The sequence below is a fragment of the Chrysochloris asiatica genome, unplaced genomic scaffold, assembly GCF_000296735.1.
Source record: "Chrysochloris asiatica unplaced genomic scaffold, ChrAsi1.0 scaffold00009, whole genome shotgun sequence".
NCBI classification, from domain to species: domain Eukaryota; kingdom Metazoa; phylum Chordata; class Mammalia; order Afrosoricida; family Chrysochloridae; genus Chrysochloris; species Chrysochloris asiatica.
Genome location: NW_006408527.1, coordinates 21,456,438 through 21,473,409, shown reverse-complemented (window position 1 = coordinate 21,473,409; position 16,972 = coordinate 21,456,438). Strand labels below are relative to the sequence as shown.

The following is a 16,972-nucleotide window of genomic DNA, read 5'->3' as shown; positions in this document are numbered from 1 at the left end:
CCCCCAACAACAAGATGAATTGACACAGTGGCAGCAATAATGGGTTCAACCATAACAATTGTGAAGATGGTACAGGACCTGGCAGTGTTTCCTTCTATTTTGCATAAGGCCATTATGAGTTGAAACTGACTCAAAGGCACCTAATTTGGTCTACTGGTCAACTGGATCATGCCTGAGCCAACAGCCCACTGTTCTAATTGTTGTTGAGTCTCAGTTTTAACTCATAGTGACCCTGTAAGGGTTTCTGAGGAGCAGCTGGTGGGTTTGAACCTCCAAACTTACTAAAGCTTATTAATAAAACAGTATATGGTAATTCAAGTTCCCCAACTTTATTCTTTTTCTTCAGGCATGTCTTATTTTTGGCTTTTGCTTCTGTATATAAATTTTAGTAATCTCAAAAGAATCCACAAATATACACATATATAAATATATAGAACCCTGCAGTGATTTGAACTCTAATTATATTGACTCTGTAGATCAATCTGGAGAGAACTGACATCTTTGTGATATTGAGTCTGTGGATTCATAAATGTAATATATTGTTGTACTTAGGTCTTTCAATAGCTTCATAATTTTCTCCTTACAGATTTTACTTGACTTGTGTTAGACATTCCTAAGTATTTTATATTTTTTATCTTTTCAATATTTTCTAGCTGTTTCTTATTGGTATACATATAATTGATTTTTAATTAATATTTAGTAATGGAAAATACTTTTAATCCTATATAACCAACTATATCATCCACAAATAATCAGCTTTCTTTTGTTTACTTGGTTTCTATTCCTTGGCTATAACTTCCAGTACAATGCTGACTAGAAGATGATAGCTAGTATTCTTGTCCTATTTCTAAACTTGAAGAGATCATTTTCAATATGATGCTTATGGCTAAGATTGGCCTTAATTCTTTCTCATTTTAACTACATATCTAACTTCTTCAAATATTACAATATTATTCATTTTCTATTTCTGCTTGACTCAATTTTAGCAAGTTAAAAATTTCCAGGAATTTATCTATTTTATAGTTTTAAATTTAATTAAAGTTCTTTTAAATATCTGCATCTGTGATTGTGCTTCCATTTTAATTTCTAATGTTTATCTATACCACCATTTTTTTTTCTCTGATCAATCTTGCCAGGCATGTATCAAATTTTATTCATCTTTGCAAAGACGACTAATAGTCCTCCTCCATTAGAAATTTTCTATTTTAATTTGTTTCTGTGATTTCCAACTTTCTTTTTTTTAAAGTTGTATGCTTAATTCTTTTCTTTTTTGCAGTTACAAATATTTAACATTAAAAACTACTAAGTACAGCTGCATCCCAAAGTTTTGATACATAGAACATTCTTGATTCTCCTATTCTCAGTACTTTCTAATTTTCCATTATAATATCTTCTTTGGTATATCTGTTATTTGGAAACAGGTTTCCTAATTTTCAAACATGTGAAGGTTTCTAGTGATATTTGTTATTGATTTTTAAGATGTGATAAAACAGTTTTACATTCTTTGAAACTTGTTTATTGTTGAATGTATTTCTAAATGTCCCTTGGGTGCTTAACAAGAATGTCTATACTAAAGTTATTGAGGACAGTGTCTACATATATCCCTTAGATAAATTTACTGATTGTACTGTTCAAATCTTTTATAACATTGTTGTTGTTGTTGTTAAGTGCTGTCGAGTCTGTTCCAACCTATGGAGACCCTGCATAGGGTTTCCAAGGAGTGACTGGTGAGCTTGAACCGCCGACCTTGCAGTTCAAACGGCTTTACAGTCTGGCCCATTAACCCACTCTTTTTCTTTTATCCGTTGAGAGTGACACTAAATTGATAGCAGACCACTGTAAGGCTAGGTTGTTGTTGTTGTTAAGTGCCGTGGAGTCAGTTCCGACCCATAGCGACCCTGTACAGCGTTTCCGAGGGTGTAAATCTTTACGGGAGTAGAAAGCCTCGTCTTTCTCCCACGGAGCGGCTGGTAGTTTCAAACCGCTGACCTTAAGGTTAGCAGCCCGATTCGTAGCCACTATGCTACCAGAGCTAGGTAGGTCCTTTATTTTCCCCGCAGCTTTGTCTTACATATTTTAGGGCTTTTAGATACATACAAGTTTAGAATTTTCACACATTTACTAATTATGGTTTTTATCATTATTAGAGAACTGTTTTTGTATTAAAGGTACCCAGCTTTCTTCTAGTTGGTATTGGCCTTAGACATCATTTTCCATCCTTTATTTCTAACCTTTCTGTTTATTTAAACTTTAGACATGCCTTTGCACATAGAACTTTTAAAACCTAACGTTCTAATCTAACTAAACTGATCTAATCTAACTGACATATTTAACAGTGTATTTAATTTATTAATACATCAGTTATCTATTGCAAAATAAACACCTGAAACTATGACCTAATCATGTTTTCCTTCATAATACGATGCAGCTGTTGTGTTGTTTGGCGGTTCCTCAAAAAAATTCAACACAACCATCAAAACAAAACAAAAAACCAGAAACAAAAACCCGACTGCCATCTAGTCACAGCCAACTCCATATGGTAGACTGCTCCATAATGTTTCTGAGACTGTTGCAGACAGTCTTATCTTTCTTTCGAGGAGGGACATGCGGAGGGGGGCTGGTGGGGTCGAAAGGCTGGCGTTTTGGTTGGCATAGAAGCGCTCTGACCACTGCTCCACCAGATAAATGAAAATACGTTCCCACAGACACTTGGGCATTTCCTCCTTGCACAAGGGCGTCTGGGGGAATTTTGATTACGATTTGACTGCATAAGATAGAATTTGTTAAGAGCCCGAAAGGAGGAAAAGTCGAAATTCCCATATTAGACAGTAATACAGCTCCTCCCTCCACCCCCTGGCCCCTAAGACCTGTAACGAGCTTCTACCGGGTGCGTGTTCTCAAAGAAGGAAATCTGGATTTTTCTTTCTTACCTGAGTTGACTAACCTCTCACCACAGTAACGCGCGGAGCACTTGGTTATTGCGCCTGCGTGCCTCAGGCGTCGCTCCGCCTCCCGCCCCATGAGAGTTGCGATTGGTCTGCAGCAATCCCTTGAGAAAGGAGTGCAGTCGCTTATTGGTCAACGTTTCGACTCTGACTTCCGCTCACGCCACATTCGAATCCAAGAGCGCGCCTGCTTCCGCCACTTAAACTCAAGCGCCCAACTTCTTGTTGTGGGGGTTCTGAGATGAATGATTTGGAGGTCTGAAGGTTTCTGCGGTCAATTGACTTCTCCCACTTAAGTGGAGACTTCTCCCACTTAAGATGGACTCCTTATACATAGATCTCATTGTACAGTTATTTGGAATCTTGGTGTGGCGCTGTAGGATAAGCATTGAACTTCGCGGTTCAAACTCACCATCCGCTCCTCTAAAACTCTCTTTCTACAGGGTCGCTATGATTCGGAAGAGACTCGACGGCATTTAACACCAACAATACAGTTATTTGTATATTTCATCACTGTTCTTGACTCAAACAGTGTAAGGCCAACCTCTGAGACAATCTTCCCACCCCCTTAGAAAGATAATGATCTCCATTTGACAACTCTCTTCACCACTGCTCCTTCACATGAATATACTTAGGAGTGCATTTTATAATGTTGATTCCCTATCAATCCACACAATTTTTCTCTAATGGGCCTTAGTGACTATATGGTTAGGCAAAGCAGACTGAATCAGTAGTTGATCATAATTTCGTTTGGACTATTGCCTTAATTTCTAAGGGACATTACAAATTAGATATCTTGGGGGGTGGGCGGTGAAGGAACTGGAAACCACATAGGAACAGTAAATGGAACTGAACTTTTTCATCTGGTGGAGGGAATGCGTAACAGCTATCTTCATTTATTTTAGCTGTTTTTCACATGAAAGATTTTATTGCTTCAGAAGTCACATCTAAGACCAATGGATGAAAGTGTAAGGGATGTAAATTTTAACTCAGTGTGATAGTTTGTTAGAGCTCTGAAGGAAAAAACAGGTAAAGTTGTTGTTTTTGTTAGATGCCATTGAGTCAGTTCCTATTTATTACAACCCTGGATAGGGTTTCTGAGGCTGTAAATCTTTGCAGGAACCAAAAGCCTCATCTTCTTGGAGTGTCTGGTGAGCTTGAAGCATCTACTTTGTGGTTTTCAGCCCAGCACTTATCCTACAGGGCCACTGCACTCCCAAATAAACTTGGGAGTTAGGTAGTGGATTCCCCATCACCTGAAGTGTTCAAGTGAAAGTTAGGTAATCATTTACTAGGACAGTTGCAAAAGGGAGCCCTTGCATTGGGTGGGAGTTTGGAAGAGATGATTTTGAAGCCCTTTTCCAACTCCAGAAAGCAGCTGTAGTGATACAGTGATTAAAATGCTTGAGTACAAACCAAACAGCCCTGATGGTGTAGTAGGTTATACCTTGGTCTGTTAACAGCATGGTCGGCAGTTCAAATCTATCTGCCTTCCTTGGGAGAAAGAAGGGACTTTCTGTTCCTGTAGAGATTTAGAGCCTTTGAAACCCTATGAGTCAGAACCTACTTGAGGGCACACAACAATAATAGCTGTTTAAATCCGTCCACCTGTGTGAGGAAGAAAGATGTAGCAGTATACTTCTGTAAAGATTACAGCCTTGGGAAACTTAGAGAGCAGTTCTACTCTGTCCTATAGTGTAGCTATGAGGATCAGCTTGATGGCATTGGGCTTGGGGTCCAGTTCTAAAAAATGCGGTATTTCCTGACCAAGGAAGTACCTTATTATAGCTAAGCCAACCTTGATTCTCAGAGTTATTTCTACCAGAAGTAAATGCTCCATGAGAACTTAGGGATGGCTCATACGTGAATTAAGTCTAAAGGATGGGTCTGGAACTTAACATGCCTTTGGGAATGCGAAGTGGCAACAAACCAAATTAAAACAATTAACAACAACCAAAAAAAAGTCATTGTCATTTTGTTGGTTCTGACGCATAGTGACCCTAAAATAGTGTTTCTGTGACTTTAAAATCTTTACAGAGACAGATGCCTCATCTTTCTCCCATGCAGCTACTGGTGGGTCTGAACTGCCACCCTTGTGGATAGCAGCCCAACATCTAACCCACAGCGCCACCAAGGCTCCTAACTGGCTGCATTGTTGTTAAGTGCTATCGAGTCGGTTCCAAGTAAAGTGACTCTGTATAGTGTTTTCAATATACAGCTGGTGGGTTTGAACTGCCAACCTTACGGTTAGCAGTCCAGTGCTTATCCTATAGTGCCAGAAACCGAATGAGGAAAATGAAACAAAACAAAGCAACCTCATCTCACTGCTCTTTTTGTGACTTTGGAAGAGTAGTTGTATTGAAGTAATGGCCATTCTCTTTCTAAATTTAGAAACCAACATTATTTTAGACACTGCAATGATTTCCACATTTAGGTCAAATTGGTGTTACATAACAACCACTGTATGGCAAGCTATCTGTTATTTAGAGATTCACAAATTCACTACAATTCTGTCCATGATTCTACCCTGGGGTACCTCTCATTCGTTGTAGAAATGAACCAATTAAGTACCTTATAGATTATAAACATAAGGAATTCAGTTGCTGTGCAGTCTAATTTCCAGTTAGTGTTCGAGTTTTGCTTTCATTGTTAGCATTTACTCATTGTAATGAAGTATTTTCTGTCATACTTTACTAATGAATGGTATTCTCTGTTTTATTCCCTTCAATGTCTTCCCTATTTTCGCTCCCACCCCAATTATCATCAAGTAGTTCTGTCCTCAGAACCGATATCAACTACATCCTCTGGTAATACTCTGAGAAATGGATCTTAAAAAATGTCTCTTGGAAAATGGAGAGATTGTATTGAGTCTGGTGGAAGCCAAGATGGTGTGATAAAGCAAGCAAAAAAATTCTGGCAATCAAATCTGAAAGGATTGAAGAAGGAAAAACCCGAAAGAAACAGAAGTGAAAAATGTGCGGTTTCCATTTGTCCACTAGAGGGAGGTATGTTAACTGGTACGAATAGAAGGCTGGCTGGGAGGGCCCAAACTGAGTGCAACGGTGTTGCTTTTAAAAATATTGTATGCATAGGAAATTATTACTTTATAAAAATGTCTTAAAAAAAACTTCTATGATGCTAATTTTGAAAAACTTCAAGTCACTATAGGTAGAAAAATCTTGACATTTAAATTTTTGTGGCAAAATTTTTCTTCTGCTTCAGCCAGTTAAACAAAGTAAATTTTAATAAGTATTGCTACTTTTAATAATCACATAGCTGGAAGACACACATACTGATTTAATAGTCCATTCCCCCTTTCCCAGGTAGATATGCACTTAAATTATCAAAAAGAACTTAGCTGCTTATACTTTAAAAAAAAAAAAACAACAACAACCCTCATCAATTCCAACTCATAGCAACCCTAAAGGACAGATTAGAACTTCTCTATGAGAAGGAGCTCTGGTAGCATAGTGGTTATGAATCGGGCTGCGAACCTCACAGTCTACAGTTCAAAACTACCAGCAGTTCGAAACTACCAGCAGTTCGAAACTACCAGCAGCTCCGTGGGAGAAAGATGAGGCTTTCTACTCCTGTAACGATTTACAGCCTCGGAAACCCTGTACAGGGTCACTATGAGTCGGAATTGACTCCATGGCACACAACAAATGTGCCCCAGTTTAAAAACAAAACAAAAACCCTCCTTATAAGGCCATAGTTCCATAAAATAGCTTAATTATATATATGGTTTTTTGAGCAGCAATCATGTACTTGTTGTTGTTGTTAAGTGCCACCAATTATATACTAAGAATGTCATGTTAAAATGATGCACATAGATTATGCTCGGAGGTGTGCTTCTTGAAATTTTAGGTAAATGTTTTATGCTGCAAGGTTGCCTCTCTCTTCATTTTTGATTCCCTTGCCACATTGGCAGAGTTGAGCTAATAATGGTTTCTTGAAAAGGGTTAGGCTTTAATCAGTAGTCTTTCCTCTCTGATGTAGTATCAATGTTTCTTTTATCCTTGAAAAAGAATTCTATTTGGAAGCTGTGGGCAATTTTAATTATCCAGGAGAGTTTGACTTGGAATAAGAAGAGATGCTGTGTTGACAAGTTACAAAATAAATCTCATAAAGAATTTTTAATTGTGGTAAATGAGGTATGTTGTGTGGTGACTGTAAATAGATGCAAGTAACAAGGAGAGTGAAACTTACAGAAATATTATACCTTGATTATTTTTACAGACATTGTTATTCACAGTTCATAAACATGCTATAAGGCTTAAACAGTATTTATAAACTATTTAAGAATAATCATATTGTAAATACTTAAAAAACAAGCTCCCTGCCATTGAGTCTATTCTGACTTATGTTGTTGTTAAGAGTCGTCAAGTCGGTTCTGACTCATAACAATGCTGTATAGGGTTTCCAAGGAGCAGCAGTTGGTGGGTTTGAACCACCAACCTTGCAATTAGCTGTCTAGTACTTTTCCTACATATAAGGTTTCCAAGGCTGTAAATCTTTACAGGAGCAGAAAGCCTCATCTTTCTTCCACAGACCAGCTGGTGAGTTTGTATTGCTGACCTTGCAGTTATCAGTCCAGTGCTTATCCTACAGCACCGCCAATATTCCGTGTATTGTAGCTAGATAGTGCTATTAAACATAATATGATAATAATAATAATGCATAATAATACTTTCCATCTTTATGGTCACTTTTCATGTAAGACTCTCAATACACTGATTGATTTCCTCAGTATATATATGATTCCCAGTTATCTCAGAGGAAATTGTCACAGGCCAATGTTCACATGGTGTAAAAAGTCAAGGAAATATCTAGGCCTTTATTGTGCCCTGGTGTGGCATTGTAGGATAAGCACTAGATTGTTAACTCAAAGGTCAGTGGTTCAAACACACCAGCCGCTTCTTGGAAACCCAATACAGGGTCTTTGAGTTTGACTCAACTCAACTGCACTTAACAACAACAACAGTGGTATGGTGGTTAAGTGCTTGGCTGGTGCTGAGAGGGAGAAAGATGTGGAAATTCTATGGGGCAATTCGATTCTTTCCCACATAGTCACTATGCATAAGAATTGCCTCAATAGCAATGATTTTAAAAATTAGTTTTATAATATATTTTTTATCAAAAAATTTTTCAAGCACATAGAAAAATTTGAAGAACCTACAGCTATTTTCATCATGGATAAAACATTTAATTGTATTTTGTCCAGGGCTAAGGCCTTGGGGGTATAGTAAGTTTAGAGTCAATAGGGCAGATATAAGGTTTTAACCAGATTCATGTTGAATGTGATAATTTCTTACATGTTATAGGTTTAGTATGCTCCATAATATCTTTTCATCATGGAAGACAGGATATCCATTCTGTCTCTGGAGAATTTAAGATACATGAAAATGGTAGAGGATGATGCAGGAGTAAAAAGGGAAATTATAGGAACATATTTATTATGAGTTGGTATGTGCAAGGCATGGCACTCTAAAATCCACAGCCGCTGAGTCAATTTCCACTCATGTGACCCTGTTTAGCAGTTTGCTGACTGACCAGAACAGAATTCCTCATTTTTCTCTCACCCATTGGCTGATAGATTTGAACTGCCAATCTTGCACTTAGCAGCCAAGTGCTTATCCTGTAGCACCACCAGGGTTCCTTTGGGATGACATTTTGTTGTAGTTAAGTGCTGTGGAGTCCATTCCTACTTATAGCGATCCTGTATAAGATTTCCAAGAAGTGGTTGGTGGGTTTGAACCGTCGACTTTGTGGTTAGTAGTCCAGTGCTTATTCTACAGCATTTCATTTGATCCACACCACTGTCCTGTATTGTTATTCATATTTTACGTATAAGAAAATGGGTTGGGAGAAGTCATCTATACAGAAATGTGAATTCATGTTTGTTTAAGTTTAAAATTTATTATATGCTCTGTACTGTACTTTGATATTCCTTTCTTAAAATCTTTTCAGGGTCTAGAATAAATGTTCTGTTGTGGCACTATGGGTGCTGGACTGCAATGCCAGTGTGAATCGCAAGGTAGTGGTTCAAGCTCACAAGCCGCTCCTCGGAATCCCTACACAGGGTCGCTATGGGTCGGAACCCACTCAACGGTACCCAACAACAACATACAGGGTCTTTATGAGTCGAAACCGACTTGACAGCACTTAACAACAACTACAAGTGTAATAAGTGTGTAATAAGGACCCCTGGTAGCATAGTGGAATACAAGTTGGGCTGCTGACCTCAAGGTCAGTAGTTGGAATGCACCAGCTCCTACACTGGGAAAAGATGAAGCTTTCTGCTCCCGTAAAGAGCACTTAACAACAATAACAAATACAGAAACAGAACCTGGATTTGAGTCTTTCAGGTACTTTATGTCTGTTTTTCCCACTAGAATATTACTGTCCCCGTTCCCAATAAAAAGAATGATGTGGTAATTTAGGGGCTACGTTTAGTAGTAATTACAACAAGAAAAAAAAACTACAACTCCCAAAAAGCCCAGTAAAAGCTGCTGACGCCAATCCTGGACACAAACCCAGTTTTAGGGCAAAGGTGACCCCGTTGGGACCCGCGGCTAAAGGAGAACAGCCAGTCCTCACCCCCTTTTCTGGTGCATACAGGGATTTGTAGTTCCCTTTAAGGCCATAGCGTGCCTTTAAGACCGTTCGCTTACTACAAGTCCCGTGAGGACCCGGGGCCCGGGCAGCGCCTGCGTAATGAAGTCGAGGGAGAGTGTGGGCGGTGCTAGTGGCGGGAGAAGTAAAGATGGCGTTGCGGAGGTCTCCGCCTTCTGCTCCGGACTGAAACGCCGTGAGGGAGGTGACAGCGGCTTTAGGAGCAGCACCAACAATCTAGTAGCTTCAGTTTCAGCAGCAGCAGCTGAGGCCGGTGCAATGGCGGAATTCGAACACATAGGCGGGAAGCGGGCAGAGTCGGCGCGAATGCGGAGGGCTGAGCAGCTTCGGCGCTGGCGGGGCTCGCTGACTGAACAGGAGCCCGCGGAGCGGCGTGGCGCGGGACGGCAGACGCAGACTCGTCGTGGGAGCCCCAGGGTCCGCTTCGAGGACGGTGCTGTCTTTCTGGCCGCCTGTTCTAGCGGGGACACAGACGAGGTGAAAAAGCTTCTGGCTCGGGGCGCCGACATCAACACAGTCAACGTGGACGGCTTGACAGCCCTGCACCAGGTAACTCCCTTCCCTTCCTTCGTGGTCTTCTGGGCGTCCAGTCTGCTACAGATGAGTCCATAACACCTGCCGGCTATCCCATGGAGAGGATTAGTGTCGCTGCCCAGTCCCCCTGCATAGACACTGGCCCGTTTGGACTAGTCATTTCCATTCTTAATCGACTTCCTCTGCTAATCAAGTCTCTTTCCGACCCCAGGGTTCGTACCTTAAGGAGTAGTGTCACCAGCTGCCTGGTCAGTGTTTGTATTTCCCTCCACCTACTTGCGTTGTCATGGTTACTGGAGATTTGGTCCCTGGTGTTACCCCTGTAGATTAATCATATTCACTTTTCTCTCCTTGGTGTGCCTGTACACCATGTCACTCATATGCCTAGTCAATGTCATTTGCCTGATTCCCTTTCAGAAAATTCAATTTTCTGTTTGTGCGTCCACATTACAAAACAAATTAGACGCAAGCAGATCTTTTGAAACCACACTGTTGTGCTTCCAAAACAGTTCGAGTGCCCTCCACTGTCTTCTAGAGCACCCCAATCTCATTTTTGTGGGTGTTGTCTTTTCTACCCAGCAATGTTGATCTCCCTAAGAGCTTCATTGGGAACTAATCAACTGAATCACTTGTATCTGGTTGATACCTATGGAATAACCTTTATACTTCTCTTTTTCTTCTTAAAAGTCCTTTATAGAAATCACATGCCATGTGTATATGAAATATTATCTATATATTTCAAAAAGATCATGGGACGATTCCATCATATTTTCATTTTTGAAGCCCTCTTGTATATTTGTGTATGTGAGAACTTCAGAAAGTTCGTGGAAAAATGGAATTAAAAGAAAATTGAAAATTTCCATGAACTTTTTGAAGCTTCCTTGTATATAAAGCTGTAGTATGTGGGTTATGAATGATCTGATAGTTCTATGCTTGGTAATAATAACTTCACTTCTATCTCTTTATGCAACAATAATTTGCTGCCATAACTAATCCACCTTCCCAAATGGAACTTCATCAGTTATTTTGGCGAGCTGAGAGCTGGACTCCCACTCTTTATCCTTTTTATTTTTCTTCTCCTGCCGTCTGTGCAAAGTGAATGTGTTGGCATGAGGATCCATTTCTAAACAAATGATTCAATTTTATGTCAAACTAATTTCTAAATGTTAGCCATTATCTGAAAATTATACCTCACCATGTTTGCTACCTTTCTCTTTTGGACAGAGGAACTGTCTCCTCTGTTAACTATTTATATCCAGAATTTTCTGCTCATAACAGTGCCTCAAATAAGGTAACAGTCAACCTATATATAGTACTTTACTGCTTAAAAAATGATTTCATATGTCCTGTCTCACATGAGGGTCAGAAATGAATTTGCAAAGTAGGACAGGCAGGTATTTTACAAATGAGGAAACAGAAGTTCAAAGAAATTAGAAATTGCATTTAGGCACAGAATTTTTAGATTTAAAAATCCAAGAGTTCTATAAACCCTGTTGCCCTTGAGTGGATTCCAATTTGTGGTGACTTTATGTGTTACAGATTAGAACTGCTCCATAGGGTTTTCTTGGCTTTCATATTTTTTGGAAGCAGATCGCCAGGCCTTTCCACCCACTAGGTGGATGTGACCAGTCTTTAGGTTAGTTGTTGTTGTTGTTGTTATGTGCCATCGAGTCGGTTCCGACCCATAGCGACCCTGTATAGGGTTTCCGAGGGTGTAAATCTTTACGGGAGTAGAAAGCCTCATCTTTCTCCCGCGGAGCAGCTGGTAGTTTCGAACCGCTGACCTTAAGGTTCGCAGCCCAATTCGTAACCACTACGCTACCAGAGCTCCTTTAGTAGACAATCAAAAAAGACTTGAGCTACTCAGGGACCTCCAGAGCTCTATAAAAACCCACTGCTTTTGAGTCACTTCTGACTCATAGTGACCCTCTAGAACAGAGTAGGACTCCATAGGGTTACCAAGGCTGTGAATCTTTAGAGAAGCAGACTGCTTCATCTTTCTTCCATGGAGTGGATCGTGGGTTTGATCCCCCGACCTTTTGATCAGCAGCCCCAACATCTAATCCACTGCGCCACCTAAAAAGAAGCAGAATTTAAAAGATAAACTAGAAACTAAGAGCCACATTTATTACTTTTCTAATCTTTTGGGAAGGTGAATTCATGTTTTTCAAATGTATTTGAGATGTGAAGGAGATTGAGAAGGGGTTGTTAAAGGAAATCACTTAATGGATTAATAGAAATAGATATAGAATTCAACTTTGTAGTCCATGTGTCCCTTTATGGAATCAGTACTCTATGGAAGTACAGTTGTATTAGATGAATTTACTAGCCTGTTTCTTAAAGTTAACTCTGCTAGCTGAGTCTGGTCCTTACCATGTACATTTTAATAGTGCCTTGAGAAAAGCATCTACTTTGAGGCCACTCATGGTCCTGGTATGGCACTGTGAGTTAATGCGCTAGACTGCAATGTCGGTTTGAACCGCAAGGTCGGTGGTTCAAGCTCAGTGTCTTGGAAACCCTGTCCAGGGTTGCTGTGGGTCAGAACTGACTCGACAGCACCTAACAACAACAACATGGTATATTACCTTCTCATACCAGGTAACCAGTGTCTGGTCCCTTCTCTTGAGCCTGACCTCCTTTGTGCCTTTCCTTCTCTTTTCACTACCACCCCAGATTGTGAAGTGCAGCTTTTCTCAGATAATATGCTCTCCACATTCAGTAATCTCTTATAATAGGAGATGATGACTATGCATTCACTTTTTTTTCTTTCTTTAATGTCTGCAGATGCGTTATAGGCATCCTCCCCGCCACGTCTTCATTTACAAGACTGGCAATGAGTTGAATGGCCATGTCATGCTAGACAAATTCAACTAAAAATGAAGCTGCTCAAAGATTTAAGTTCAAAACAATTCTTTGTTACAGAAATCATCTCTTTGAATCAAGACAAGGGGGCTTTTGGCTCAAGAACTTTTTTTATAAGTTCCTTTTCTCAGAATTACAATATGTTTCTCTACGGTCTGAATAAACTTAAGGTACATAAAAGGCTGTTTCAGTATATGAGACTAGCTGCCAGTAGCCAAACACCTATTTTATTATTGATTATCTCACCAGCTGCTCCTTGGAAACCCTATACAGGGTCACTGTGGGTCGGAATCGACTAGACAACACTAAACAACAACAACAACATCTTGCTATAGAATGGAGAATGTTATAGTGAAAGGAATTATTTAGTTAAAATAACCATTTGTTACACAAGTATGAATAGAATTTTCTGGATAATTGCTTCCTTTCATTTCTTTATTTTGGCCATGGACATTTGACTGGCTGTGGATTATCATTGAGGTAAACTGGAAGAAACCCCCAGTTGATATTGGGGATAATTTTTCTCCTCTGCCTACAAGGTCACAGTCGATGATTTGTACCATGGGTTGTGGTGCCTTGGTGCTGCTTTTGACTTAGAGACATTTCTTTCTTGGCAGCCTTTGCTTAGACCACGAGGTGCTTGAGTCAAAGATAACAAGCTCCAGGGGGCCTATTAATAATACTTGAAATAGACTGGGATAAGAAGTATCTCAGAGGTTAGACCAACTCTGCTGAAAGCCTTGGAAACCAATGCAAACAAACTACATATGGGTAAATGGATTAAGACTTGGTGTGTCTGTGCTTAGTTTTCTAGGGTCCTCAATGAAAAATGAGTTAATCTGATTAACTCTTGAAAGCACTTGTTTGCTCACAAAGGATTTCCCATTTCATTTATATTTATACACATCATAGGGTAGAAAGTGTGGGTTAATAATTATAAGTGGATTGGTACTTACATTTTTTTCTTTCATTTTCATTTCTTTAAAAAAAAATGTTCATAAGATTGATTATTAGCACTTGTTTTTGTATCTCTGGCATTATGGACTTGGATGCTGTAGATCTAGATACAGGCTTTTAGGAACCATATCCACCACATTCCTGGGCTGTTGTAAAAGACAAATGTTTTCTTTTGGAAAGGAGATTTTCTGGGTTTTGCTAAAATGAATGCCTGCTTATTCATCCAGTGTATATTGCATCGGTGCGTCTATATATGCTGAATGTGGTGGGGGATACCAGTACCTTTTCACATAGATCTTGTCACTAGCGCTGTTTGATCAATCTTCATTTGGAGGGATATCTAGGAGACTAGAATAGTTCTACAGTTCACTCATTGTAATGGTCTCAAGACTGGAATTCAACTCTGACTAGCTTCTGTTGTTCTGGGGCTCTGATCTTGTAGCTTCTGGGAGACTAAAATGATCTGTTTTCCTGAAAGAGAGTTGGAGATAGGGACAGATGAGCAGAGGAGGAAAGAGTGAGACAGAAGCCACCATAGAGTTAAAGAGCAAATGGCAGTGCGTTCACTTTAATATAGAATAGTATGTTACCGTGTGCCACCTTGTATGGTAAAAGAAAATTTGTGTTCTTAACTTTTCTATTGCATTCCAAGTTCGTTATTTAATGAACTCTAATAGCTCTGTTTGTTAAGAAACTTTGCCTTACCCTATATATTGATGGATTCTAGTCAGTGTCAAGACTCATGGTAGTATGGCATTCAGATATTTTCTAATTCTGCTGGCTTCTTTATTATCGTAGAGCTAGAACAGTCATCCTGGGTCATTTTGGTAGCTTACCTCTTCAGATTGGTTAATATGATGCATCAGACTATGTTGGGCACCTGGCCTTTTGCCTTATGAGTATTAGTCCCAAGTTTCCGCATCATGATGTATCGCATAGCCATATTTGATAATCATGCTTATTTTGTGGTTGTGTTGTTTTGTGAATATCAACTTAGTGGCAATGGGCTTGAGGTTGTTTGTTTTTTAATTTAATTTTTTTTTATTGTGGATTGAGTGAAAGTTTACAGGGCATATCATCAGTTTTACATTCAACAAATCATACACCTTGTTTCATTTTTATGATTATAATCCTCTCCATGTACCATCAGTTAACAGTATTTCTCTCTACCCACTTTAGCTTTTTAAAAAACAAACAAACAAAAAACCACTCAGGCATATATAATAATTTACATCTCCAAAGGGCACATTCTGCAAGTCGGCCTCCTGGCCACCAGCTCTTAGTCCCTCTCTTTTTAGCCCATGAATGTAGAGTCCTCAGCCACTCCCCATCTCCATGCCCCCATCTCTGCTTCCATCTCTGGCACTGCTGCTTCTCTGGATAAGGTCACGCACTCTGCTTGTGCACTTCTCTCTTGAGGGTCCTAGGGTCCTCTGTTTCTGGACTGTAAGACTAACCACTGCACTTTTTTTGTTACAAAACTTCTACCTTTACAATTGTGACAGTCACAATTAGTCATGGTAACAGTTATTCACTATTGAATCTTAAGAATCTTATCCCCATCTCTTTTCACCAGATCCATCTAGACAAGATGACAGCTATTATTCAATGGTAACTCTTTCTTTCCCCCTATTCTCTTAAACTAAACTCCCTCTTGAAACCTTGTAAGCCAGTCAATTAGTGCCTTTATTGCCCCCTCATTTTAGGTAGCCAATGTCTTAAGTTGCCCGTCCCTATCTACCCTGTGTACAGAGGGGATAGCATTGATACTTGATGTGAAGAGTCTTTCCCTCTCTGTTGGTATTTAGAGTAACTACCGCTCTGAGTATAGGTCAGGTTCATCAAATTGAAGTAATTTACCTTTGTTTCCTTTATCAAAGAAAAAAAATAATAAATTTTTTTTTTTTTCAATCTAATTCTAGTCGAGTTCTGATTATTGAGGCATCGAGGCTAGGTCAAAAGTGTACTATATGCAAATTTGGGTGTTCTTGTGCATCTCCCCTCACCTCATATCAGCTGGATGCTTCACTCTCAGCTCTAGCCCTCTGTGGCTATGTCCTTGCCCATGGGCTTAAGTGTGTCCCCAGGTCCCACCACACTTTGGATCTACCAGACCTTCTTCTTCTCTCTTTCATCTCCAGGTCAACGGGAGTCCATGGAACCTGGTTGAACTAAGCCCATTTCTTCATTGCTGTCTTTCCCTGTCTTGCACTCACCAGTAGACCAATGTGGTCGCCACCAAGCTTATATGCTTGTTTGTGTGTTTCCTTTGAGTTTCAGTCTTAGAGGGGAGTTTGTCCTGAAGGCACTTGATTGCTAGCCTTGATGACTTCCTGGCAAACAGTTTGCTTATTCTTATAGTAGCCAGTCATGCTGACATTTTTGCTTTGGATTTTTCCTGATGATCTTTCTCTGAAGATGTATCTTCTGTCACTGTAGCTGTTCCAGTCTGCTTGTCCTTTCTCGTGAGAATGTCCCACCTCATAGGGCTCTAAGTGGAACTCAGGATTCCACCTAAGGTCCTATACTCTGTAAAGGCTTTGCACGAGGTCTGTTTCACTGGGCAAGTTGTAGAACCTCTTTGAGGTATTCCATTCAGTTATAGGCTGAAGACGGGCTTACAAGTTTTCTGTAATCATGTTTCCCAACGTTCCTTTCTATCCCACTCAAGTGTCTATTTTATAATAGTAGGCAAGAGAAACTAATATTCATAAGGCAGTCAAGGGTTGTAGTATTATTTACCCTCTTCAAGCTATACCTAGATTCCTGTATCCCAGAGCCCTGTTGTTCCAAGAGTGAACATGCATCACTATTTACCTCTGTCCCACTAGGTCATGCAAACCTGTTCCCCTTTCTATCTTGTTCTTCTGCCTCCTCCCCACTTCTTGTATTACCCTCCCCAACACCCAAACTAAATCCCCCACCCCAACCCCATTTTAGTTACCGTATATTCCATTAGTTCTAGTCTCCATTTAAGACAGTGTATTTTATTTTGTAATCTACCTGACCTTCCCACCACCTGGATCTCTGTTCCTCTG

At 39.8% G+C, this 16,972-nt stretch overlaps 1 protein-coding gene across 3 annotated transcripts in view; it reads left to right on the top strand.

Annotated features, from left to right (window-relative positions):
- The first annotated feature begins 9,696 nt into the window (after nt 1-9,696).
- The window catches only part of PPP1R12B (protein phosphatase 1, regulatory subunit 12B), a 341,109-nt gene continuing 333,833 nt past the window's right edge, over nt 9,697-16,972 (top strand). For 2 of the 3 annotated variants that reach the window (XM_006834128.1, XM_006834127.1), the window contains exon 1: nt 9,840-10,130. In XM_006834128.1, coding sequence (XP_006834191.1) covers nt 9,840-10,130 — 291 coding nt within the window. Of the gene's footprint in view, nt 10,131-16,972 lie in introns of all 3 variants that reach the window. The other variant, XM_006834129.1, reaches the window with a different exon arrangement.